General features: G+C 49.5%; 1 protein-coding gene across 7 annotated transcripts in view; it reads left to right on the top strand.

The window, feature by feature from the left end:
* The window catches only part of TRAK1 (trafficking kinesin protein 1), a 104,285-nt gene extending 79,949 nt beyond the window's left edge, over window positions 1-24,336 (top strand). For 3 of the 7 annotated variants that reach the window (XM_082662697.1, XM_082662693.1, XM_082662694.1), the window contains 5 exons: window positions 669-905; window positions 1,940-2,256; window positions 8,393-8,731; window positions 18,238-18,340; window positions 21,486-24,336. In XM_082662697.1, coding sequence (XP_082518823.1) covers window positions 669-905; window positions 1,940-2,256; window positions 8,393-8,731; window positions 18,238-18,340; window positions 21,486-22,284 — 1,795 coding nt within the window. In that variant the 3' untranslated portion in view covers window positions 22,285-24,336. Of the gene's footprint in view, window positions 1-668; window positions 906-1,939; window positions 2,257-8,392; window positions 8,732-18,237; window positions 18,341-19,148; window positions 19,240-21,485 lie in introns of all 7 variants that reach the window. The other 4 variants (XM_082662695.1, XM_082662698.1, XM_082662699.1 and 1 more) reach the window with 3 other exon arrangements.
* The last annotated feature ends 1,742 nt before the right edge of the window (window positions 24,337-26,078 follow it).

Raw genomic sequence — 26,078 nt, 5'->3', positions numbered from 1 at the left:
GTTCTGCTCTTAGAAATGGCAGTTTCCAGGAAATAAAAAAAGACTAATTTGGTGTTTATCATCTCATTATAGAAGTTTTTAAGACTAACTTTAAGTCTTACTTTTTTTTTTAATATGAATGGTCAACAAAGACTCATTCTGCAAAAATTTATTGAGCCCTGTTATGTGTTGAGCAGTGAACACTGCCCTCCTGGAATTTGCTTTCTAGAGACTATCATGAGAGAAGAAAACTAGGTGGGAGACAAAAGTTACCATTAAATATATTTGTAGGGGCTTCCCTGGTGGCGCAGTGGTTGAGAGTCCGCCTGCCAATGCAGGGGACGCGGGTTCGTGCCCCGGTCTGGGAAGATCCCACGTGCCGCGGAGCGGCTGGGCCCGTGAGTCATGGCCACTGAGCCTGCGCATCCGGAGCCTGTGCTCCGGTAGGAAGCAGTATCAACTTTAGGACACAACCACATAGTGGAGCCCTGAATTCTGTGGGTATTGAGTCTCTTGAACTCCAACCAACACCCTAAGAAACACGTGACAGGCACAGGGTGTCGGGTTGCTTGGGGGTCACAGTGGGCCAGCTGCCTGTTGGCTTCTCAGTGGATAGTGTTTGGAGGGTTGAACTCCAGGGTCATTCCTGCATTTGCTTAGTCATGGATGATGTTGTGCCTTCTCCCCAGTCACCAGAAGCGAGTCTTTGAGACCGTAAGAAACATCAACCAGGTCGTCAAGCAGAGGTCTCTGACCCCGTCCCCCATGAACATCCCTGGCTCCAACCAGTCCTCGGCCATGAACTCCCTCCTGTCCAGCTGTGTCAGCACCCCCCGGTCCAGCTTCTACGGCAGCGATGTCAGCAGTGTCGTCCTTGACAACAAGACCAACAGCATCATCCTGGAAGCAGAGTCAGCAGACCTGGGGTGAGCCAGCCAGGGTCTTTTATCTTTCTGCTTTGGGGACAGGTAGGGGGGATTGAACACAGGTTCGGTAATCAGAAGAAGGGGGGCTGATAAGAGTCGCCTGAAAAGTGTAGACTTTTCAGTTCTCAAATCTGTGATCCAACCGGCTGAGCTTATGCTTATCTTGATGCTGCTGTGTTAACCAGTTTAAAGAGTTATAACAGGATGCACCAGAAGTCGGCTTTCCTGTAAAATGTTGGAGGAGAGGAGAAATGACAGTTTTTTTCTGTTAACCTTTATCTGTTAGGCTACAGACCAGACATTCGTTTCATGAACCCCTTTGTAGCTTGGATTCTGAAAGGCTGAGGAGGACTCAGGCTGGGTCTTGTGAGCAGAATCTGGTTCGCTTCAGGAGGTGGGGTGCAGGGTGTCTACTGGGATGGGTCCTCTTCAGTGGTGGTCTGTCCCTCTCATCCTGAAGTTCTGCAGGACCCCAGCACCACCGCCATTTCATTGTCCATCCTTTTCCTGTGACTTCACAAAATTGGCTTTTCTGAGTGATGGGTTAGACAGTTGGAAACTGCTCTATCAGAACTTTGGGTTTTTCTGGACTTTTTCATTTTTCTTATTGAAGTATAGTTGCTGTACAATATTATGTCAGTTACAGGTAGGTGTACAACATAGTGATTCACAATTTTTAAAGGTTATAGCCCACTTAGAGTTATTATAAAATATTGGTTATCAGCCTGAAGAAGTTTTCTTCCTAAGGCATCATGAGGGAGATGTTTTGTAGGGGTTGGATTTTATGTAGTGTGTGCAAATTTGCAATGCACCTTAGTGCTCCCTCCTCACCTCCCTGAGGAAGAAAAGAACCAACAGAGGGAATTGTTATTCTGGACAGGCATTTGTTTCCCCGTTTTAGCCTAAATTTCAAATGCCTTGGTTTCCTTAAAAGATCCAGCTGCCACCTGGAAACCAGCAGTAAGGCCGTTGTTGTCTAGCCCCCCCTGCTGTGTGCTCCGCTCTCACCCCCACCCCGTTTCCCCTCCTTCCAGAAACGAGGAGCGGAGCAAGAAGCCGGGCACGCCGGGCACCCCGGGCTCCCACGACCTGGAGACGGCGCTGCGGCGGCTGTCCCTCCGCCGGGAGAACTACCTCTCGGAGAGGAGGTTCTTCGAGGAGGAGCAGGAGCGGAAGCTCAGGGAGCTGGCGGAGAAGGGCGAGCTGCTCAGCGGCTCCCTGACGCCCACCGAGAGCATCATGTCCCTGGGCACGCACTCGCGCTTCTCGGAGTTCACCGGCTTCTCTGGCATGTCGTTCAGCAGCCGCTCCTACCTGCCCGAGAAGCTGCAGATCGTCAAGCCGCTGGAAGGTGATCACAAGGGGCCTCGGCCCCTCTCTGCCCTCCTCAGCGACTCTCTGTGGTCCCTGATCCACCACCGGAAAGCTGGCAACCTCTGTAACGCCTACTCGTTTTTCTTCCGAGATAGCCACCCGCGCTGCTGGTTTGAGTTCCTCTAAGTGCCCAGGCCTCCACCTCTCCCGGTGCAGGTTTGGAAATGCACACACAGGCAGCCCAGACTAACCTCCAACACAGCCAAAGAAAAGAAAACGTGTTGGCGCCGGTTTTCCTAGTTCTCTTTCTCTTGCATTTAGGACCTTAGAAGTACAAATCTTTTGGGGAGGCAGAGGCGCTCCTAACATCCTCAGAGGTTAATCAGGACATGCCTGGAGGTGTGAGAAGTGTAGCCAATTGATGCTTTGACTTCTCAAAAAATTTGGTGTCAGGGAGGGGGTGTGCAAAGCAAACGCTGTAAGTTGCTTTTTTCAATAACCAGGTGAACGCGGTTTGCTATTTGTTGACTCACATGTTCCGCTTTGGTCTTCAAATAAAGAGGGTGTGGCTTTCCGCAGATGCAGTGTTCTGAGCAAGGCTTGTAGACCTCCACAATTTGGGGGCCGGGAAGGGGGTGGCTGTGGGGGCGAGTGAGTCCTGTCCCTCTTTAAGCCTACCTTTTCCAGGGGCAATTCAGTTTCTAGTGTCATGGACACCCTAGATGATTAACCCCATGGAAAAACTCCCCTTTTTTCCTTCTTTTTGCTTTAGGCATTATAACATGTGTTCCCCTTACCTCCCGCTACCCTGCTGAGAGCCACTAAGTGCTTGTAATTTTCTTTTTTTTTCTTCTTTAGTTTGGAAACCCAAGAGAGTTTGAGAAGGTATTTCAGAATTCTACTATGTATCTAACGCAAAGCCAAATCAGAATTTCTGTAAGGCAGTATTTCTCACCTTTTTTTATTACCCTCTTTAAGAAGCCATTTTAGACATGAATTCCCAATCCCTCCCCCCCCAGAAAAGTTAATGCCATAGATATATGTGTTATATGTGTATCTGTGCCTAAAGAGAGTACAGTTATTCACCCCAGAAGACCCAGTTTTCAGCCCTGGGGGGCAGTATCACCCCTGTTAGGATGCATGCCGTAAGATGAGGTTGTACTTGTAAAAGACCCAAGAAATGCTGGATGCCATAACTCTCCAAAGGAAGGAAGAGGGTGGGCGAACATTCTTTTTTCATAATTACTTTTTAATTGTATAATTTAGGTCCTTCTTAGATTTCAGAAGAGGGATGGCTCATCCTTTTTTTAACTGTTTATTCAGTTGTAAGCTTGGTGATTGTTTTCTGATCCATAATTATGTCTGTTTTTCTTTCAATAAAATCTTTCATTTCTGCAATTTTACTTTTTGCCTTTCTTTTCTTTTTTCTCCTTTGTCTCTCAGAGGTCATTGGAATTTATCATCTCTATCTTGTCTGCTTTCTATATTTTACTTTGTGTTTCATTAGATCATCTAAGGATATGTTTTTGGATTCATTTTCCAAGCATTTTGTAGGAAGAGATTTTTTTAAAAGTTATTTTGACCAATTCATCCTTTTCTCTTTTAATCTTGTGACGTAGATAGCCGTAGTTTTGTGATAATAGAATAAGAAGAAATCCCATTAGATCTGCAAGATAAATTTCAACTCTAGTACCCTGCTCACCAGGAACCCATATCACTACCATTAAAAAGTCATGTCTTATCACTATGGGCTGTAAGGTATCCTCATGATAGAGATCTGTCCCTCTGGCTTCATTTTGTAGTGCTCTGACTTTTAAGTTGTTTAAAATACAACCAATATTTTTTTTCTTCCTCTCCTCTACAATTACTTCTGTGTTACCATGTTTAATTTGATATGGTGAAGTGCTGACATGGAAGTCTGCCTGATGCTGGGTTCATTACAGCTCTAACTGTGGTGTTGGATAAGTTACTTTACCTTTTTGAGTCCTGTTTCCCTTATTGTGAAATAGGGCTCACATCTGCCACACAAGATTGTGTCAAGGAATAAATGTGATGTGTTTTTATCGTGCCCAGCATCTGATAGGTGCTTATTAACTTGTAGGCTCCTTGAACTTGCCCCTATTCCAGTAATTCAGGTATAAGGGCTAGCCTTACCAGTGTTGAGACCTGGACCAGTATTTTGCTGGGGCCAGTGTTCTTACATCCTTTTCCACTGCCACCAAGAAGCTGATAGGATTCCCATGCTCTCCAGTGGCCCAGGTAAATGTACCTGTGGTGAGGCCCCTGGAGAATGTTGGCTGGGATCATAGCAGATAGCCAATCTGTGTCGTCCATCTGTGTCTCCCTTACCTATTTAATTAATCTTGCTATCTGCTCATTGGTGTCAGCCAAAATAACTGGGCTAGGTGTTTAAGAATGCTAGCACTCTTGTCTCTTCATCTTATCTTACACGTTTTAAGCAGGTAAAGGACAAACAAAATATTCAAACTAGAAAGAGATATATCGGCATTAAAAGGATGAATCAGGCAGTATTTTTCCCCTCTATTTTGCTCTTCCTTTCTGATTGATTATAACCAGATAGTATTTCCAAGTATAAACAAGTTAATATGTAATTAGGGAAAAGCATACACTTCCAAGCTGTACATTATCCAGCAGGTTTAGTTCTAACTTTTAAGCCCTAGGTGCTCTGCTGACATACATGGATTTAGTTTTCTTCTCCTTTGGTGACATGAAAACCTTTTAGTTAGAACAGTGGGGTGTGGAAAGAAAGCAAACAGAAGGAAAGGGGCAGTGACCGTAATTACGTTTCTGCGCTGTCCACGCCCTGCTCCATAGACCATCCTGGTGCCAGCTAGGAACATGAAGGTTCCCCTCTTTGCCTGCCTGACCCCAGCTTCATTCTCATGTGGGTGGGAGAAGGTGATGGTAATGGGAGGTAGCTAATAGTACAGCAATCCTCCTGCTTTGTGCTTGACAAATAAAGGAGGCCAGGAGGGGTGGGCACGGGAGGTGGTGGGGAGCTGGGGAAACGGGATAGGAAAGAGACAACAAAGGCTCTGAATAAGGCAGAACCCCTCACACTCCACCTCCCATCCACTGCCACGCCTGGACCACCACGTTTGCTCAGGCCCTCAGAACCAGTCGGGAGTGGAGATGGTCCATGAGCTCCCTGCATGGCATAACTCACATGACAGTCGTGTTTACAGAGGTTTTCACCAATAGTCACTTTTGTAGAATAGAAAACACCTGTTTGAGAATTAGAACACCATTCACGTGTGTTACTGACCTGAGTTCTGAGGCTCACATTATGTGAGGCCTCCTCAGTGCTGTCTGAGAGGTGGTGTTTATGGTAAGAGGCTGGGCACTGGAGCCAGCCTGGGTTTAAAGCCTGGCTGTGCAGCCTCTGGCAAGTCACTTTACCTCCCTGCGCCCGGTTTCCTCATCTGTAACGTGAGGATGGCAGGGTTATCCTGATGACTGAGTCAGTAAGTGTAGGCGTCTTAGAAGAGAGCCTGGCCCTCAGTGCTCAGTAAAGGTTGGCTATTCCATGAGTAAAGGAGGCCTGAGGCGTGGGGTAAAAAGGCACGTGTTATGCATCTTTCCGCATAACCTTTCCATTGTAATCTCACTAGATTTCCTTGCTCTGCATTTTCAGGGAATGCAAAAAACTCCGTGTACTTCTGTAGCCTCTTTAACTCCAAATAGCAACTCTCTGTAGCCTCATTTCTCTCTCGGACTCATGCATGGGGTGGGGAGAGGTGGGGCAACCTGTTAAACAGATAGAGAATGGAGGCCCACAGGACTCTTTTCCGGGCCCAGACCTCCAGCCTCAATGAGTTCTTTCCCGGTGCGTTGTAAACATCTAGAACCCCCTTCAGAAGGATGAGGAGATCTGCCACTTCCTTGACATGGTTCTTCACTTTCCATTGTGTTGACTTTCCCTTTAGTCCCCTCCCCAGTGTGGCCATGGCCACATTGCATCTGGGGATTTCTCATCTTCCTTCTAAGACCTGGATGCACTGCCCCAAGCTGGGTGTCGTATTGCCTTGTTTAAAATTTCTCCCCAGTGCAGTTTTGTTGCCAGGAATGTGGACATGTGAACAGTGAACACACAAACCGGGGGCCCATTTTGGACTATTATGCGTGGAGGTCCCCAGGAGTGGCAGGAGAAACCCCACTGGTGGGAGAGTGTGCATCTCCTGGCAGGCCCTGGACGCCCACGGGGAAGCTGCCCTGCCCGCCATTTATTCCTCCATATTCTCACTGAGCCCAGGTTCCTGGCTAGTTTTCAGACCTATGGTTTGAGGAGGGAGGCAGGATGAGTTTACAGAAAGAACTGGGCCTTTAGCACTGAACCCTGGCTATGCTGCCGCTAACTCAGTGACTCTGGAAGTTACGTAACTTCAGTGAACCTCTGTCTGTGAGGAGGTGTGGGTAATAATACTTAACCTTGCAGGGCGATTTTGAGGAGTGAGTCTAGGTGATAACATGTAAACCAAACTGCCCTGCTGGTACGCCTCCATACAGGGTAGCTTGTTAAAAAATAGTGCCGTGGCACCTGGGACTCAGGATCCCACGCACAGGTTTGTTTCATTATATGTACCTTGCATCTCTTTTCTTTTTTGCATTTAGAGTACTTTCTAGTTATAGTCAATAGGTTGGGGTTACGTAGATTGCTATCGTACTTGGGACACTTAAAACCGGGAGAGACACCTAAGTGTGTACAGTTTTTTCTCTTTTAAGTGGATTTGAAATTGCCCATTTGCAAAATCCTTTCAAGACTCCTCGGCCGAGACTGCCCCATGAAGAGTTATTTCCCAGCAGTGTTTTGGAGGCAGTGCACTCACTGGGCACAGGGGAGGGTCGGGGAGTTCAGTTACGTTCCTGGACCACTTCCTGAGCCCACTGCCTGCTTGCCTGCCTTTCACTTCTCTTTCATCTTGACTCCTGAGCTGCTGGCCCCTGGCATCCCTGGTTCCCCTTTCTGACGTTCCCCAGGGCATGCTGGTAGTCGGGAGGGATTCTTGCCCTCCCAACAGAGGATGCCCTCGGGAAACCAACAGTGAGTGTCTGGGAGTTCATTGAGAACTGTTCTCAAAGTCTCTCTGTTGAGCGTGGAATGTTATTGGTGTGGCTAGCTTCTTCATCTGTGGAATGGAGATAGAATGCCCACGGGCGGGGCACCCACAGTACCAGGGCCATGTGAGGGGTATTAAGTGTCCTAAGGGGGAGAAGGTTTGCTCTAGCAGATGGGTTGGGCAGAATCCCGGCACAGAGTAACATGCTAAAGGTTCTGAGATGTAGTGCCTCAGTAAATACACTTCTTAACCAAAGTTTCCTAAGCAGACTTGGTCTTGGAACACCTCTCTTTGGGAGCACCGGGTTTACCTTCCACGTCCTCAAGGACGCACTCCGGTGTTATTACAGACCTTGCTTGGTGTCATCCGAGTCCCAGGCTCTGGTGTCAGCCAGGAGATGGGCTCCTCTGCTTCAGACCTCTGTGTGGACTTATGTGTTCTTAAATCACGTCTCTTTAAGCCAGTTCCCACTCCCCAAAGCCTGCAGCCTGTCAGGCTTATTGGCGGAATACAGAAAACCTAGGTAAAGGAGGTAACGGGCGTGCCCACCACTTCTCTGTGTGCTCCTTTAATTTCTTTTTGCTTTTCTCTTGTTGTGGGTCCTAGAGTTGGTTTGACATCGTCTTATTCTGCCTCTGCTCTGTCTTCCCTGTTCCCAGCTGTGTGTACTTGGTATAGAATCTACACACATTCCCCCCTCCCACCCCTCTTCTGTGCTTGCCTCACTTATCTTTTCCTCTTCTATTCCTAAAGTGATTCTGTGTTGGATTTGGGGGTTGACATCAGTTGATTAAAATAAAGAGTTTGTCACCAAACATCCTTGTCACATAGTATGGCGTTAATTTTACTTTGTAAAAAAATTGATTTTCCTCCTTAATTGGTGCCCCTTCCAGGCATGGAAGGGGATTAGCACCTGCTGCACAGCAGGAGGGGCAAGGGAAGCTCAATGGGTGTCCCTACCAGAGTCCACCTGTGGCACCCAGGGCCCCCTGGGGCTCACGCTCCGCACTGGAGGGTGGTGAACAGCCATCCGCTTAGACCCCCGTCCTAACCCTCTCTTCTCCCTGTCGCCCCCTCTGCCCTTTCTCCTGCAAGGTTCTGCCACCCTTCACCACTGGCAGCAGTTGGCCCAGCCTCACCTCGGGGGCATCCTGGACCCCCGGCCTGGTGTGGTCACCAAGGGCTTCCGGACGCTGGACGTTGACCTGGACGAAGTGTACTGCCTTAACGACTTCGAAGAAGATGACACAGGTGACCACATTTCCCTCCCGGGCCTAGCTACCTCCACGCCAGTTCAGCACCCAGAGACCTCAGGTGAGAGGTCCCGAGCACGCGTGACTGTCTCAGACAGCAGAAGTTACCCGAGCCGGCCTCAGGCTTTCCCAGAGGAGATGCAGGAGCCGCCAGCGGCCGAGGAGGAGGAGGAGGGGTCTGGTGAGGGCATCGCGATCACTCCTGTAAACCTGGCATCTCTACCGGAGGCAGAGTTCCGGGCCATTCTCACTTCTGTCCCAAGCGCCATCCGTAGTGGCTCTCTGTCTGTAGCTTCTGCTCGTCTGTGTGGGTGATGATGAAAGCGTTCCCACTGTGCGGTTGCGTTTTTTAATAGAGTCTGATGCCTCCTTTTGTAACAGATAGGTGCGGCTCCCTGCCCACCTTGGAGGTGCATGGCCCGGTGGGCTCTTAAAGGGGAGCAGGAAAGGCTGCTAAAAAGAAGTGGATTATTGCCCCCTACCCGCCCCGAGCATCAGCTCCCCCTTCCTGTTCTGGCTCTCTCCCCTTGTCTAAAAGGCAGCTTCTCGGGTCCCCTGGTGACTTCCAAACTGAGCTGAGCTGAGTTGGGCAGTTTTAGGGGCAGTTATGAGTGCTGGATCGTTCAGAAGGTGAATGAGAGGATCTGTTACCTACACGATGCATTAAAATTGGAAGAAGCCCAGAAAGTGTTCGGGATCTCAGAGATCACTTCATAGATCAGCCTGTTCCCTTTCCTAACTGCAGTGAAGGCGTATGTGTTTTCTTTCCAGCTTATACATGTGTTCAAAGTAGATTTTTTTTTTTTTGGTGGTACGCGGGCCTCTCACTGTTGTGGCCTCTCCCATTGCAGAGCACAGGCTCCGGACGCGCAGGCTCAGAGGCCATGGCTCATGGGCCCAGCCGCTCCGCGGCATGTGGGATCTTCCCGGACCGGGGCACGAACCCGTGTCCCCTGCATCGGCAGGCGGACTCTCAACCACTGCGCCACCAGGGAAGCCCCAAAGCAGATTTTTTTTTTAAGTGTTTTAGCAATACTCCTTAATCCAGCAAACCCTGAGAGGATGTCAGTAAGCTTTTTTAGAGAGAGAACTCTAGATGGATCTGGAAAGAGCACTGGCTGATCTCTGTGCCCACCTCCCTCCACCCCAATATTAAAGATATGACCATGAGGTTGCAGAAGTACACATCCTAGGCCTCACTGGGATGAAAAGCTTTGTGCCCAGGGCCCTGGCATCACAGGGTCACGTGGTTTACTATTTACCCCAGACTTCCTGGACCCCCTGGCTGCTTGGGCTGAGGGGAGAGACCCAGAAAAAGATGAATTAACCCAATGTCGTCATCCTCATGACATTCCCAAGCCACCAGATTTGAGGAGAGGCCGTTCATCTTTGTGACTGATAATTTTCGTTCCTGAGAGGTACAACACCCCATAGAGTACAGGGCAGGAGAGAGCTGAGGTTCATGGTGGTGTCTCCCATCCCCTGGCTAAGTTCACACACCTCTGGCCAAGGAACTTTTCTTTTTTCTTTGACATAAACTTTAGACGTATCATCAAGTAAAAAGGATTATTTAGCACCTGGGTTTATTTATGTCTTATTTTAATTTTTAGCCACTGAGTTACCAGATTAAGCTTGCAAGGGAATGAAAATGCACATTATCTAGGGTCTTCTCACTTAAGAAAAGGAACCCTTTTCCCTCCGGTACTGTTACCTCCCTGTGTCATTGGCACTGGTGCCCCTCTGGAAGGCAGACCGTGGTACAGGAGACACTGTGTCTGCTAATTTTGTGGCTGAAGGGGCAGGCATCGTGTTGAGTGTGGTGACCCCTCCCTGCAGCCTTGCAGGTGGATTAGAAGGTGAATCCTGTAAATTTAAAGAAGCACCATTCGGTTTCTCTTGGAGAAGTTGTAGAGAAGGACTAAAGCTTATCAATTCAGCTAAGAATATCTCTCTGAGGACAGAGGGAGCAAGGGGACCGGTTATGAGGAGCTAAGTCCTAACCATTTTCCTTACCACACACAAAGGCGTATCCATTGCTTCTTCCCACCTTCCTCAAACCTGCAGCAAATCCATCCCAGCAACTTGGAGGAGAGGCACACAGACGTACAGTGGAAACTACAGAGGAGTCACAATGGTAGCGTGCAACCAGAAAGAATTATATAGATCGCTGAAGGTAATTTAGGGAAGGTCTGATCATCTCGGCAAAGGTTCTTTCGAGCTTATTTTCTGGGTAAGACTTGATAAAAGCTCAGTGCAGGAGGGAAAGACACGGACAATGATCTGGCTCTTTTTTCCCTGTGGGGAATGACAGAACCACTTTGATTCTAGGAATGTAAGAAGCACGTCACTCTACATACATCATCCCAGGGACCCTGAGTGGCATTACGCACACAATCTTGGAGTCACAGGCAGACAGATAAGTTTCATGGGGAAAGCCTGGGGCTTCCTCTGTCTTGGAATTTGTACCGCCTGCTGGCCTGGTTCCTGCCTTGGTCTGCCCTTTCCTGTTGCCAAACAGCACAGTTCCAGGAGCTGCCATCTGCCTGGCAAGACTTAGTAGGGAGAACCTTTGAAGACAGAAGGTGATTAACCTTTCTTTTTTAACAACTGGTATTATGGGAGGAAATTGGGAAAACTTGTATATTAGGCACTTTTGTCTAGAGCCTGCTCTCATGGAGAAAACATTTTGAGTACTGAAAAATATTTATTAATATATTTTAATGTATTATTGTGTCATTATTTGATTTTTATAATCCCATGTCTTTAAAGAGGATAAATCCTTGTTATATTTGTAAATAATTTAGATGATTAAAATGGACTATGTAAAACAATTTTTAGATTACAGTTTTACTTTATTTCAGTCATATATTTTATGTTTTAAGTCGTATAGAAAGTGCACTTTTATCAGAAATAGACATAATCTCGTACTGCCAGTGTTCTGAATGTTAGGCATTTATGTGTAGAGAAGAGGCTGCGTGTGGTAAAGGATTAAGGTCCGAGTTTAAAGTCACACCGTTAGGTCAGCAGATGGTTGGATGGACGGTCCAGGTGAATTATCGTGGATGCCTTGATTCTTAAAGGAGAGACAGAGGCATAGAAGAAAGCAAAGGTCAGTTTACTTAATGCTTATACACATGGAGACCATTTCCAGTGGGAGAAATATCCTAAAACAGGCTCCGATAAATCATGGCAGCCTATCTGGCAGTGGTGCCGCAGTGGAGCTGTGTGTCATTTTTGAGGCTGAGCGTTGAAGGCAAAAATCACATCTGGTCAAAAGTGCCCTTGAAAATCCCTGAAGCTGCAGCACTTGGGCCCCCAGAAGCAAAAGCCAGGAACTAGCTTCTTTTGTAGCTTGCTTATTTGATACGTAGGTCCAGGCTCTGTTCAGGAGAGGTTACGTGAAGAGAAGGGAACAGCTGGTGGTTGAAAGGAGGCAGACAGAAAGCTCGAGGAACTGTGTATCACTCCAGCCTCCTCTGGGGCAGGGGCTGGTGTGAGCAAAGCCCCGGGTGGGCATCCTCTTGCACTGTCAGTCCCACTGCAGAAGCAGGACCCAAAGGGGCTTGTGAGGGAACGTTGGCCGTGAGGACCTGATGAAGGTAGAAGGGAAAGTCTGATACATTCGATTCACAGACCCTCTGGGAAGGTTCCTTCTTATCTCCACCCAGGGAGTTGACAAAGAGATCCCACTCTAATGAGAAGACTTTTCAACCCCACCCTGGTGTGTAGCAGTGACAGGAGTTTGGTTATTACGGACAAAGCTGGGGTCTGCTCTCACCCCCCTGTATTAGGAGATGCTGAGGAAGCCCTGTGCTCTTGCATCAAAATGTATAGTAAACCGGAACCAGGCCAGTGCAGCCCAAAGTGAGAAATGAATGAAGAATCACGTAATTGACTCGTCCCAAACAGCTCGGAGTCAACCCTGCTTAACATTTCCAGAACAAGCCCGCTTGCTGGAGTCGCTTTTTCTATGGAACCTCACCTCTGAAAACCATAGGAGGGCACTGCCGTGCTCCAAGGGGCACCCACTTGGATTGTTGAGTGGGCGTTTGTTTGCACAATGCCTCTTCTAAAGTGGAGGGCCCTTGAGGTAGCTCGTGGGTGCGGGTTGAGGTTCCGGTGAGTTGTCCAGTTGCGCCGCCTATTGACGCACGGGAGAAGTACGCTCTTGAACAGGCTCTGGTAGCACTAGCTGGATGGTGGACTTGCGGCCGCTTAGCCAGGCCCGCTCCCCGCACCTGTTGGTGTTTGCCACAGGACGGACATGAAGGCAGAGGGCGCAGGGTCCAGCTTTGTTGGCATCCGAAGGATCCAAAGAGACTCTTGCGTTTGCCCTTTTGATATTTTAACAGCGTTCTAAAAAGTGATTTGGGGACTTTCCTGGTGGTCCAGTGGTAAAGAATCCACCCTGCAATGCAGGGGACATGGGTTCGATCCCTGGTCAGGGAACTAAGATCCCACATGCCGCGGGGCAACTAAGCTGGCGTGCCACAACTACTGAGTTCACGCGCCTCAGCTAGAGCCTGCGTGCCGCAAACTACAGAGCCCATGTGCTCTGGAACCGGCGGGCCACAGCTACAGAGCCCATGCACCCTGGAGCCTGCACGCCACAACTAAAGAAGAGAAAACCTACACGCCACAACTAGAGAGAAGCCCGGGCACCACAATTAAGATGCTGCATGCCTCAACAATGATCCTGCGTGCTGCAACTAAGACCTGCCGCAGGCAAAAATAAATAAATATATCTTTTTTTTTTTTTTAAGTCATTTTATCTCCTGAAGATACCCCAAGGGCCACCTGAGGGAATTTCTGGTCCTCTCTTTGCCATTCCGTGAGATTGTTCCTCTGTTAAGTCACTTTTTAGATGAAACAGAGTAGACAGCTTGGTGTAGGGGGACAAGTAGACTTTTTATTTTTAAAAATTTTGCAGGAAACACAAGTTGTACAGAAACCAGGAAGAGATCTTGTGATGTGGTTCACAATCTCTGTGCCAGAAACCTCCCCAGTGCCTATGGGCTGGATGTCTGCATCGGGGACTCAGGGATCCCTAGAGCTGCAGGACCAGACAGGGGCTGTATAAAAGAAATGCTTAAGCAGAGAAAAAGAGTCACAGGCCCATGTTAAGCCTGGAACTAAGGGCTTAAAAATGTCATCTTGTAATACTGTGTAGTTTAATATCACTTTTATTTTTAAAAAAAGAAAAGAAGCTGTACTGCTGTATCTGAAACTGCCCTTGATTCCCTACCCTCCCAGAGAAAAACACTTGTTAAAGCCACATTAATCCCTTTTATGTAACATTTATGTAAATGATGAAGCACACGGCAAACAAAGGTTTTATGGAGTTTTTCCCACATGGACTCATCAACTTTTTTTCCCAGAAAAATTCACATGCAGAGTTATATAAAGAAGTGATAGAAAAAGTCTTTAGAGCATTTTTCTATGCCCTGAGAGTTTAGTTTTTTAGGAAGAATTCTAAAACATTGCTTTAAAAAAAAAAAAAAAAAAAAGGTCATGTAGCTGACAGGCAAGGATACGCGTCCCACCTCCACTGTGGTTACTCCTTGAGCAAAAACAACAAAGTCATTAGAAGCTGGTAAAAAGATGAAAAAAAAAAAGTGCTGATGTTTGCAGGGCTTTCAAGCCATGCCTTTAAGCTGGATGGACAATGCTTTTACTTTCAATAGGTTTGTTTTTTCTTGGACGGAAAAGGTCGGCCGGTGGATGCCACTGTTGCTGTGGTGGCAGGTACTAGAATTAAAGGAGGTGGGGGGAGTGTGTGTGTGTGTTGGTGAATGAGTTTATAGAAATATCAGAGCAGATCCAAGTCGTGTGATGGTAGCTTCACACGACATGTTCAAATGAAGAAAAGGGGAAAAAGGTCAAGGCATTTTGTTTATTTTACACAAGTTGGCCACTTCCCATGAAGAGAGGGAAAAGAATGTGGAAGGCTCTCAGTATGTCACAAAGATAAAACCCCTTTTTCCAAGATTTTGGGATGGGTTTGTCATTTTAAAGAAAATATTTTAATAAGTTACTTCTGTAAGCCAAAAAATAGCTTGGATGTGTAGCATGGCCAGCATTCCTCTGTCCTTGTGTGTGTGTGTGTGTGTGTGTGTGTGTGTGTGTGTGTGTGTGTAGGTCCCAGCTCCCCATATAGTTCAGTAGGTGAGCTGCATCCCGACAGCTGTGTGGGTTCCCAGGAGGGTTCTTCTAAGGACGATGCTACGATGGCCTTTAGAGAGAGAAGTTTCTGGTCTCCCCGGCACATTCCCAGCCTGGCCTTCCCTGTGGGTGGGGGAAGGAAAGCATCGTTCCAATTGACCGACATGTATGAGCTCGTGTGAACAGATCTCGTCGCGTGGACGGCCAGGCTGCAGAGCCCAGTCACCCTGCAGGTCCCTGCCGGTATACCCAACCTTATCCGTGTTTCTTTCCTCTTCTCACCATTGGATTCCTGGGCTGCGAGGAGAGCCCTGGGCTTTCCTGCCCATCTTCCCTGGAGACCCGAGCCTTCCCCCAAGCAGCAGTCAACCTGGTCTGGGTAGCACACTTGCAGATAATCCCCAGCGTGGGCTTCAGGGCATCCAAGAAGGAAGCCCCAACTCACTGGAGACTCAGGGCTGGGCCAGGGCTCCCTCACGACTGGCGGCAAGGTCCCAAGCACCCAATGTTCCAGTCGGTACCAGGCACCATGTGCCCCCAGAGGAGCACAGCCAGTCAGAGCCATTTACCAAGTGCACCTGCTCTGGGCAGAAAGCACACCGGGGTCGGTCAGAGTGCAGGTGGGCAGGGGCACTGTCCTCCTTATACAGCCCTCCGAGACCCCACCTCGGCTGCAGGGTGTGTGCTTGCGTGGCACATTTTAAAGAACAAAAAATCTACACGGTAGCTACCTGTAGGCAGTTCACCAACGTAGACGGTCTTGAATAATCAAGGATTAATTAAGTTTAAAGGTTCTCTTTGACAGATGAGAATTTTGTACCAGTTTCAGAACCCACGGCGGGAGGAACAAAGAAAAATAATAAAGGTTAGGGTCTTTTGAGGGCGTGAAATGCAAGTTCATTCCTAAATAAAATACTTGATGAAAGTACTTGTCAGTGTTAACACTTTTGGCTCACGACACTGCAGTCCTCCAGTCAGACCGAGAAAAGGAATGAGGATTTAAGTAGGAAGTCAGAACATTAAATCCCAAACCCCTGTCCTTGGAGGCCCCAAGCGAGCAGCATGCGGTCAACCCACAGCACCTAAGGCAGGGCTTTGGGGTGCAGTGGTGACTGCAGTAGTGAGCGCTCCCACTGAGCCCCTGTTCCCTGCCTAGAAGACTCTGTCAGTGCCTCCTGCTTTGGGAATTTGCTCTCTCCTGTTCACAGAACTGTAGGAATCAGCCCCCAGCAGCTCAAGGAGCCTCGGGTGACTCACTGTCTCTGTGTTGTGTCCCAAGGAAGGGAGATGCTGCAGCGGCCCGGTGGGCAGTGGTGACTCGGAGAGCTGGCCGGTCCAGGCGTCCCAGTGGTATTGCGGAGGGGCCGAACCTCTGGCTTTGGCACTTTTGATCCTTGTTGTTGATTTTCCTTGGTCTTCTAAAGCTGTCCATCGCTTCTGGGGAATGATGACCTCTGAATTTTAGCAGCCTTTTCCTATTCCCAAAACCCATTTGCAATAAGATGGGTTTTGCTTCTGCTGATGCAACTGTCTCTCTAAAATGTCCATCTCACACTAACTGTTGCGATTGAAGATCCGATATGTAATGGGGTGGAGAAGGTGAACACGTGTGACCTTTTGATTTGATATTCTGGCCATGTATTTATTTAAATGGGGTACACTTCTAAGTTTAAATCAAGCCTTGCTTTTGTTTGATTTTTTTAAAAAATGTTCTCTCTCTTTCAACTGTTCTGTCTTAATTACTTCTACTTACTGCACTTTTCTTTCCTCCCTTCCAAATAACCCCTCACGCCTGTTACTTGGAATGCTTTTCTCAGGTTTTTTGTTGCTTTTGCTTCTAGACCTTATTGCAATCAGAGAATCGTGATTGGTTGGTTGCCTTTTCTTCATAGCTTCTAACATTTTTGTTTTGCTTGCAGTCATTTCTCAATTATCTGAGTTCCTAAACCATTACTTTTTTGCTTGAGAAACCAAGATGCATAAAGGCTATTTCTACGTGTGCTTTCCACCCCCCTCCTGCTTTGCCTGGAGCTCCCAGTGGCTGAGAGTTTGCTTTTGTGGCCGTGGTGCTGGCTGCCATGCCAGGGGCCACGGGAGCCTTCCTTGACACAAAGACATGGATTGGACCACAATAATCGGGAAACCAGCCTTGCGTAGCTCTTGAGTCACCGCCACCATTTTTGTGCCTTGGCTGTGTCCTGCCTGCCTTCAATTTGCGTGTCTCCAATATGTTTTTGTTCGTTTGTTTCATCTGGGTTCTAGTTTTTTCTTTTCTTTTCTTTTTGTTTTAAGATACAATCACCCGTGTGTGGATCTGTAGGTTCGGGGCACCGATCTCTTCTGGTTTGTTTTCCTTTTTGTCAAATCCAAGAGAAAACTTGCCATAAAGAGCTAGAAGATTCTAGTTCCAGCCTTTCGAATCTTCAGCGTGCTCATGGCCTCCAATATCCTAATCTGTTGTCTCCCAAGGAGGTCTCTGGGGGCTGAGAGGCTACAGGGGTGGAGTGGGTGGGGAGGGGGGCTGACCCAGACCTCACCTTGCATGCTATTGGGAGCAGCATCATTTTTCCTTTTTTTCTCTCTTCTTTTTTTACATTTGAGTTATGAATGAGGATGACCTCTACAATCATGATGTCTCCCGTAGACTCTATTCCTCCTTATCCCCTGCCGGCTTTCTGGTGCATGGTCCTAACGCTTCTGTGATTTACTTCGCTCCAGATCTTAGTCTTTCAGCTGCCTTAACAACTCTTTGGAGCTTTCAGAGGAAATAAGTTGAGGACGACTTGTTCTGTCTCATTTTCATCAGAAAGCAGACATCCTAGAGATGGCAAGAAAGCAGCCCAGGGGGACTGGTGCTGCTTTGCACCGCTGTGTGTCAGCCCAGCCCAGGTCCTGGGACTTCAGTCCCACGGAGAACCCAGGCCCTGGGACTCCTGCCACGTTGTTGCTGAGGCAGCTGAGGCCCCATCTCCCTCCCTGTCGACCACAGTTAGACAGTAGTGGAGCCAGCTTCCTCAAGCCCCTTTTTGTGTAAACAGAAAAGGGAGCCCGTGAGCCTTGCCCTGTTCCCAGGCGCGAGTGCCCCTCCCTGCCCTGCACCTCTCCCCTCCCCTTGGCAGAGTTTGGCACCTACTTGCCAATGAAAAGAAAAGTAAAGCAACAAAAGAAGGAAGCCGATTTGGACCTCTGAGGAGGGAACCCAAATTTACCCCCAAGGGCCCATTAGCCCTTCAAACTGGATCCACTACTGGCCAAAGAACGCTGATGGGAAACCCTGTCTGGACTGGGTTGGAAGCTGGAATTCGATGCTCTGCACACCAGTGCTCAAAAGTGTGGTTATTTTTGAGGGACCACCTTCGATCCAGAACATTTGCGTTTCACCTTCCTCGCCCAGATCCAGTTCACAAGGTAGCCCATCGCTTCTTGCATCTGTCCAGGGTCATGCGGGATTTTGACTTTTCTCATGGGTGTACTTGGATGCAAGGACTATATTTTGTTCCTCCCTTCCCCCCCACCCCGATTTAGCCCACCACCCTGGGAAGTGCATGTCACAGACAAACTCCACCTTCACCTTCACCACCTGTCGCATCCTGCACCCTTCAGACGAGCTCACGCGGGTCACACCAAGGTAAGGGACCCGGCCGGGGGGTGGGCAGGGTGGGGTGAGGTTGAGACACTCCCTGTGAGACTTAACGTTGAGGAAAGCCAAAGTAGAGAGGCTCCTTCAAATCTACCCCCAGCCAGTGGAAGCATCTCCCAAGCACTGCAGTCGCCTGTTCTGAGTCCCATCTTCTTTTCTTTCTTTCTTTCTTTTTGAATCAAGACCCCTATTGATTCAGATCCAGCACAGATAGAGAGACCTGGACCCACTTTTAGTTGCTCTTTTATTGGCCGTGGAAGATTCTTACGTCCCTTCTCAACCAGCTGAAGTTTAGGGCACTACCACAGCCCCTAAGTCCAAGTTGTTGGCTTTTTGCCCCGAAGTTTGTCAGTAGAACGTGTTCTTTCACGGAATGGAGTTACTGAGCCCTGTGGTAGCACTTATGCCTCTGGCGATGGCCCCAGGGGCCATGCATCACAGCCACCCTGTAATGACCGAAATGATAAAACTTGAATGGAACCACATGCCCAGCGTGGTCCATTTCCCTTGGGCACCTCCGAGAAGTGATAAGAGTTGGTACCATAGGACGAGAGGACTTGTATGGCCTGGGCGGGGGTGGGGTGGGGTGCGGTCTGCTTGGCTGGATTTCAGAGCTTCCAGTAAAAGGGAAAATGGTCTCCCCCAACGTGGTAGCGTGACCCCATCAGCTGATTTCTCTGTGGTACGAGGTGGCAGGGTGAGTGGAAGGTAACTTACGGGAGAGAGGCGAGCAGGGCCAGCTCGGAGGGAGCAGCTGCCCCAAGGAGCACCTTCAATGATGAATAATTCTCCGCAGGTCATGTGAGGAGGACGACGAAGCAGCCCCAGGCCCCGTTGAGCTGAGAGCAGATGTAGGGCAGAGAGTGAGCCCGCGGGCGAGGCAGGGGGTGAGAACACCACCAGCAGGGCCCCGTGAAGGAGCTGTGTGTGCACACGTGGCCGCCACTAACCCACGATGTAGGCGTGGATGTGTCTCTGATTGTGCCTGGCTAACTCGGCCTTGACAACGGATACCCCTAACCTGTCTAAATGCCCCAGTCACTCCGAGTGCCAGCACTAATACAGGTCTAACCGAGGTTCTCACCGGAAGGGGACCTCGAAATTTTAGCTTGTCTCTCCGCCTCCCTTCCTGCCTCTGGAGAACCCGGCTTCCCTATCCCTCAGCTTTATGTTTGAAGAGATCGTGTTTAAAACCACTGGACAGAGCTTCGCCCTGGGAGAGGCTGGCATCCTGGTGCCCTTCTGACTGTAGCCGTAGGACTCAGCACCACACTCCTGCCTTCTTCTCTAAGTCCTTCTGGCCTCGTCAGGGATGAAAAAGCCTGAGAAGTCAGTAGTAAGAAAAGGCTTTTTACCTGAGTTTGAAAGAATGGCAGCTTGAAACAAAATAGAGAATCTCCCTAGGAATGGCTCTGTGAACAAGATTTTAAGTCCAGATTTTTTTGGGCCCTCTATTGCTTGTAGATCAATTTTGTAGAATTCCACCTGTGCCTTTTTTTTTTTTTTGGCGGTACGCGGGCCTCTCACTGTTGCGGCCTCTCCCGTTGTGGAGCACAGACTCCAGACGCGCAGGCTCAGCGGCCACAGCTCACGGGCCCAGCCGCTCCGCGGCATGTGGGATCTTCCCCGACCCGGGCACGAACCCGTGTCCCCTGCATCGGCAGGTGGACTCTCAACCACTGCACCAACAGGGAAGCCCCACCTGTGCCTTTTGAAGAATCCACCTTTTAACCTTAGGAATCTGCTGTGGTTTCTAATCCCATGTTCCTCTGAGTACTCCCGACCCACCAGCATCCCCAGTCCCGAGCTTGTGTGAGACAGGCCTGTTCTGGGTTCCTCACCCTGTGCAGACTGGCCAGTGGTGAGGTCACCTGAGTGTGCAGCCAAGTGATGCCTCCGCTTGTACTTGCCCTTGACCTGTCCCTCCTGCAGGAGGGGGCCCTGCTCCACTCATTCCAAGGACCTGCTCCAGAGCCCATCCCCTTCCTCCCCTTTCCCTAAGTTGGTGCTTTGTCCAAGGTATGTGGCCTGTCCCCTGTCAGGCTGGGGAGAGAGGGCTCTATCCTCCGGCTCCCACAGACCACCCAGCTGCCTGTTCCCAGGGGCACCTGCAGCCCCTGCTGCGTCCTTAGGCAGGTGCCAGGGCAGATCTCATGAGACCGTCAGGAGGGATGTGTTTTCTGTGCCGCTCAGTTGCTCATCCAGCAGCAGCTCAGGGCCTCTGTGCCTGGGTGGCCTCCCTCCATCCCTGAAGCAGTTGTTAAAAGTGGATCTCTCCTGGTTTTCAGGCAGACAGCAGTGCATTCCCCGCTGCTGCCCCTCTGTTACACCTTCTGCCCTAACTCCCTCACTGCTGGATACCAGCTTTTGGAACATAGTGGGTCCTCAGTCAGCATGACATGAGTAGACAAATCTTTCCACTTTTCCTTTAGTAACCAGGTTTCATACACCCAGTGGGCCTTTTTCTAGGCGGTTCCATAGATGAAGATCTGATAATACGTGACGTGGCTCGCTCTGTCCCAATAACTCCACTCGTCAAGGTGGACTTGGGCACCCACGGGAGAAGGACTAGAGGTCCTAGGGTCCTCCACCGAGATGTCCCACCTGCTTCGGCCATTCCCAGGATAAACTCCCATATCCCGTAGCCCTGGTTAACGTCTTGCCTCAGGGAAGCGGCTACTGGGAAGGAGGGCAGGAATCTGAGTAAATTTGGTAGAGACAGAAAGCCTCTCTGCTGAAGGCCTTCCTCCCCTTATCTTTGGGGTCACTCAGACTTGTGTTTAAATCCAGGGTCTTCCACTGAGTAGCTGAGTGTGACGTTGAGTAAGTCACCTAAGCTGAGCCTCAGTTCCCTCACCTGCAAAGGGGGCAGTTGTACCCACCCTCTAGGGCTGAAAGAGGGAAATCACATGCAGCTTCCTTAACTTAAACCACGTCCCCACTTCGGGGAATCCATGGCCCCTTTGGTGAGAGGAAAAGCAGACATGGAAAGAGGCACCTGGGGAGCCTGGGCTGGGGGAGTCCCCTTAGCATGTCCTAGGCCTGCGCTGCACCCCTGCAGGCGGCTGGCCACGGACTGCTTCCTTGGTGCTCATGGGCGTTTTCTGATCAATGACCTGTCTTTTCTTATCAGCCTTAACTCGGCCCCGACTCCAGCTTGTGGCAGCAGCAGCCACTTGAAGTCCACGCCGGTGGCCACGCCGTGCACTCCGCGGAGACTGAGCCTGGCTGAATCCTTCACTAACGTCCGTGAGTCCACAACCACCATGAGCACATCCCTGGGGCTGGTGTGGCTGCTGAAGGAGCGGGGCATTTCCGCGGCTGTCTACGACCCCCAGAGCTGGGACAGGGCCGGCCGGGGCTCTCTCCTACACTCCTACACCCCCAGGATGGCCGTGATCCCCTCTACCCCGCCCAACTCGCCTATGCAGTCGCCCATGTCTTCCCCGCCCTCCTTCGAGTTCAAGTGCACGAGCCCTCCCTACGACAACTTCCTGGCTTCCAAGCCAGCCAGCTCCATCCTGAGGGAGGTGAGGGAGAAGAAGCCTGTCCGGAGCAGCGAAAGCCAGACCGATGTGTCTGTCTCCAACCTTAACCTCGTGGACAAAGTTAGGAGGTTTGGTGTGGCCAAGGTGGTGAACTCGGGGCGAGCCCACGTCCCCACCTTGACTGAGGACCAGGGACCTCTCCTCTGTGGGCCCCCGGGCCCCACGCAGGCCCTTGTCCCCGGAGGCCTGGTACCTGAGGGCCTGCCCCTTGGATGCCCCACTGTCACCAGTGCCATCGGCGGGCTCCAGCTCAACAGTGGCATCCGACGGAACCGCAGCTTCCCCACCATGGTGGGGTCCAGCATGCAGATGAAAGCCCCCGTGACGCTCACCTCGGGCATCTTGATGGGTGCTAAACTCCCCAAACAAACTAGCTTACGGTGAGGCTGGGAGAAGGCCCTTCCCCTAGAGGAAACCAGTTCTTGCTCTCCCCTCCCTCCCCTCCCCCTTCACTGCGCACGCTTCCTCTGCTCTCCTCTGCCCATCCCCTCCTGAGCTAGACAAATCAACCTCGTGCCTAATGGGGGCAGAGTGGAGACTCTGTATAATGTGTACATAGGACTTGGAGACCTGTATCTGCCCTGCCCTTCCTTCGAATCCCACGGGAAGCACCCCAGCACCGACATCGCTCTCTTGAGGACTTGGCCCGTGCTGGCCGGGGGCAGGGGCAGCCTGGTGTCTTTCCTCCTTCTTTCCTTTGAGAAGCGTTGAAACCCCCACGTGTGTTCTTATCCCATGGATAGGAAACCAGTGAAGTGGCTGGCTGCCGGAGCCACACATCCTGAGCTGTCACGTAGCACAGTGGCTGTGCCGCCTGGTGTCACTGGGCACCTCGTCTCACCCTCCCTGTAAGAGCGTAAGGGGCCTCCGTCCGCTGCCACGTGCAGCTGCCGTAGCTTTCACGATGGGAGAGCTGTTCTTTCTTTCTTGGGTCCCAGCTTCTTCAAGACCATCACGGCTCGGCCCCAACGGACGGTCGCTTCTTTTCTTGAGCTGTGACTTTTTCTTCTCATGCCTTCAACCTGAATTCATCCCTCCGTGTTTTGTAATCCACCGTCGGGCCAGACGTCTGACCTGAAAGAGAATGTATTTACACTCCTGCTGCCCCGTTTGGCAGCCCCTGTGTGTTCTGTGTGATTTGTTTTCTTTTTATGTTTTTTTTTTTTTTTTAATATATGCAGGGAAGTAATGGTACTAGATGGGAAGTCGCAGTGAATGTTCTCTCTGTGGTTCTGTGACACCAAAATACAAGTTTCAGACACACCAAGCCGCTCATGAGATAGCAGCTTATTTCTGGGACCCAGTGTCACAACCAAATTAAGACCAAGGCGATTTTAACAATAGGATCATAAGGAAAGGGGGTTGGGGAAAGGTGGTGGATGAAATTTTGTCGACAGTAAAAGAGAAGAACCGCGGCCAAAGGTAACACCAGACTGGTTCACAGAGAAATGAGGCTTTGGCAGTCCTCTTGTTCTGGTCCTTGTTCTGGACCCTAGACTGGTGAGCCTGCTTTCACGTCTGTGGTCTTCTTCTGCAGCCGTTCGATGCCCTCAAAACACGTTTTGCCCTCTTGTTTCAGAACAGAGCGGTCCCCAAAAGCCCTTTGTGTCCTTGTACCACTTTTCATCCTTAGGAAAAGGTAGAGGTGTTGTGAGAAGAACCATGAACGGACAGGGAGTCTGGTCCCATCGCCGTCACTGACTCAGTTTCAAACTTCTATTTATTATTTGTGTGTGCTGTATTTTAAACAAACATCTTCTGTCCTCTCCAGCTCGGTTACGGTGCGCCTGCGGCTTTCCAATCCAAGCAGGTCATTTATTTATTCTGATCTGAGGACTGCACTGCATATCACGGTGCTCTGTGGCCATTTCTTCCAGACATTTATGGAAGGATAGCACCATAGGAAAATGAAATTGTCATTTGCACCCCCCATTACCCTCCTCCCGCCACCCTTGGCAAAAGACGTATCCTTCAGTTGATTGAGTGTGACCTTACGTCCACTGAAGATACTTCGAGAAAGTCCCCAGGAGCAAGCTTTCGTCCCATGATTTCATGCTATTTATTCTCTGAACACGAGGGTGTTGGTTAATTGTGTTTTCAACGCTCCTCGCTGTGGTATGTGTGCACTCACTGCAAGGAACTTACATCTTTTTATTTGAATGTATTTTAAAGCCGTAGGTAGAATAACAAAGGAATATGAAAACCATGGATGGAACGGACCATTTTATGTATTCAGAGAGAGGGGCCACCCATCATCATAAAGGAAATACCCGTGTAAAAATCAACAATTCGGAGGTTGCAGTATTTAGTATAGTTAATAAATGATCAACATTGTGCACCCACTACCAAAAAGTGTGTTGTAATGCATCCAAAATCAACAATTAAATTTTATTTGCTAGTGAGTACCAATAAAATAAGTTCAAATGATGGAAAGCACACTGCTATTCTGATTTGTATTTTGTTCTTTTCATTGAGGAGACAATCTCTATGAAAGACTTGAAGGTATGCAGCTCTTGGGGGAACTGAAACGAAAGTCATATACTTCTGTCATAACCCACCTTTCTTTTAATGTAATACATTCCCTTAGATAACCTTCCAATCAGAACCTGAAGCTCTTTCTCACTTTTCAGGGCTGCATACTACTCCACCACGTGCACATGCCCACTGTGAATACATACACACCCCCTTGGACCTTTAAGTTAATTCCAAATTTTTGCTCTCACAGCACTGTAATGAAAAAGTCTTGCGTATGTGTAATTTTCCACATACATGAGCATATCTGTAGGATATATTCCCAGATAGATGTTGCCAAATTGCCCCCCATAGAACTTGTTGAGACTTAAAAACCAAGCACAGTGGAGGATCACCATATGGAGAACAAAAGGATAAAATAAAATTTTCTGCCACCTTAATATTTGGGAGCAGTGAAATCACACAAGCAAACAGTAGTGGGTGGTGGCGGCATGGATTTCAATCAGGTGCTACCATTTGGTAGTGGTGTGACCTTGGGCAAGCCACTTCTGTTTGGGTCCTCCATGTTTTTAACCTGTAAAATGGGAGTAGTAATACACCTTAGGGTTGATGAGCTGAGGGAGATGTGTTTTGAACATCTGTGGGACATGGTGATAAGTGATCAGTTTCTCTCATGGAGAAACTGTTAATAAGAGAGGGATGACCCCAAACATGGCATAATAAGGCCTATTTCAACAGAGAATTGAAATAGGCTGGCGTGAGAGATGGACTGGCTACTTTGGGCAGTCAGGAAAGGCCTCTCCAAGGAGGTGGCATTTGAGCCAACCATGTGAGAGCTGGCACACGGGCATCTAGGCAGAGAGAGCAGCTGGTGCAAAGGCCCAAAGGTAGGAAAGCATGTGGTGTGTTTGAGGAACACAGAGAAGGTCTGCATGGCTGTGTGCCAGTAGAGAAGGGGAGCATGGTTACGGCAGAGAAACCAGTGTCACCAAATGGCCCTTCTGATCCCCATGTTTCCCAGTCACTTTGCAGTGGGCAGGGCACAGGACTCGTTCTGGCCAGTGAGCTGTGAGCAGAGAAAAGTCCATGCATGATTTTCTCTGCTCTTCTCTTGCTCTGAAGCCACATGTTGAAATGATGGCATCACAAGTTGGCTGAGCCACCATTATCCTGGGTCTCTGTGTGGACCAGACTCCCTGCCCTCTAGCATTTGACATATGCTCTGAAGGAGAAACCCACTTTTGTTGTTAAGCCAGTGAGGTTTTGGGGTGCTGCATCAGAATCCCAGGGGGTAGGATCCAGGTATGTGTTTCACCAAGCCCGGCAAGGGGTCCTGGGGCTCACTAGGCTCTGAGAACCACCGTGCTCGATCAGGCGGAGTTCGGGTGGGAGTCCTGCCGTGGGAGGAGTGGGTTCCCCTCCCCGGTGTCTCCCTATCTCGGGCTCAGGGAGGCCAGATAGCTGTAGCTGTAGCCACCTTGCTTGAAGTGGAGAGAGAGCGTGGGTGGGTTAATCTACCGGCTGGGGCGGGGAAGGCTTTGAGACAAGGTGACCCTGGATCTGGGTTTCCAGGATGGGCAGGATTTGCCAAGTGGGGAGGGCATTCCAAGGGGAGGAGGGATGGGAAAAGGAGCCTGGAATGCATGCTTCTAAGTAGAATGCTGAGTAGAAGGGACAATAGAGTTAGAAAAACCACCGTTTTGCAA

Source organism: Grampus griseus (genome assembly GCF_964374135.1).
Source record: "Grampus griseus genome assembly, chromosome: 10".
Lineage (NCBI taxonomy): Eukaryota > Metazoa > Chordata > Mammalia > Artiodactyla > Delphinidae > Grampus > Grampus griseus.
This window is presented reverse-complemented; position numbering and strand designations above follow the sequence as displayed.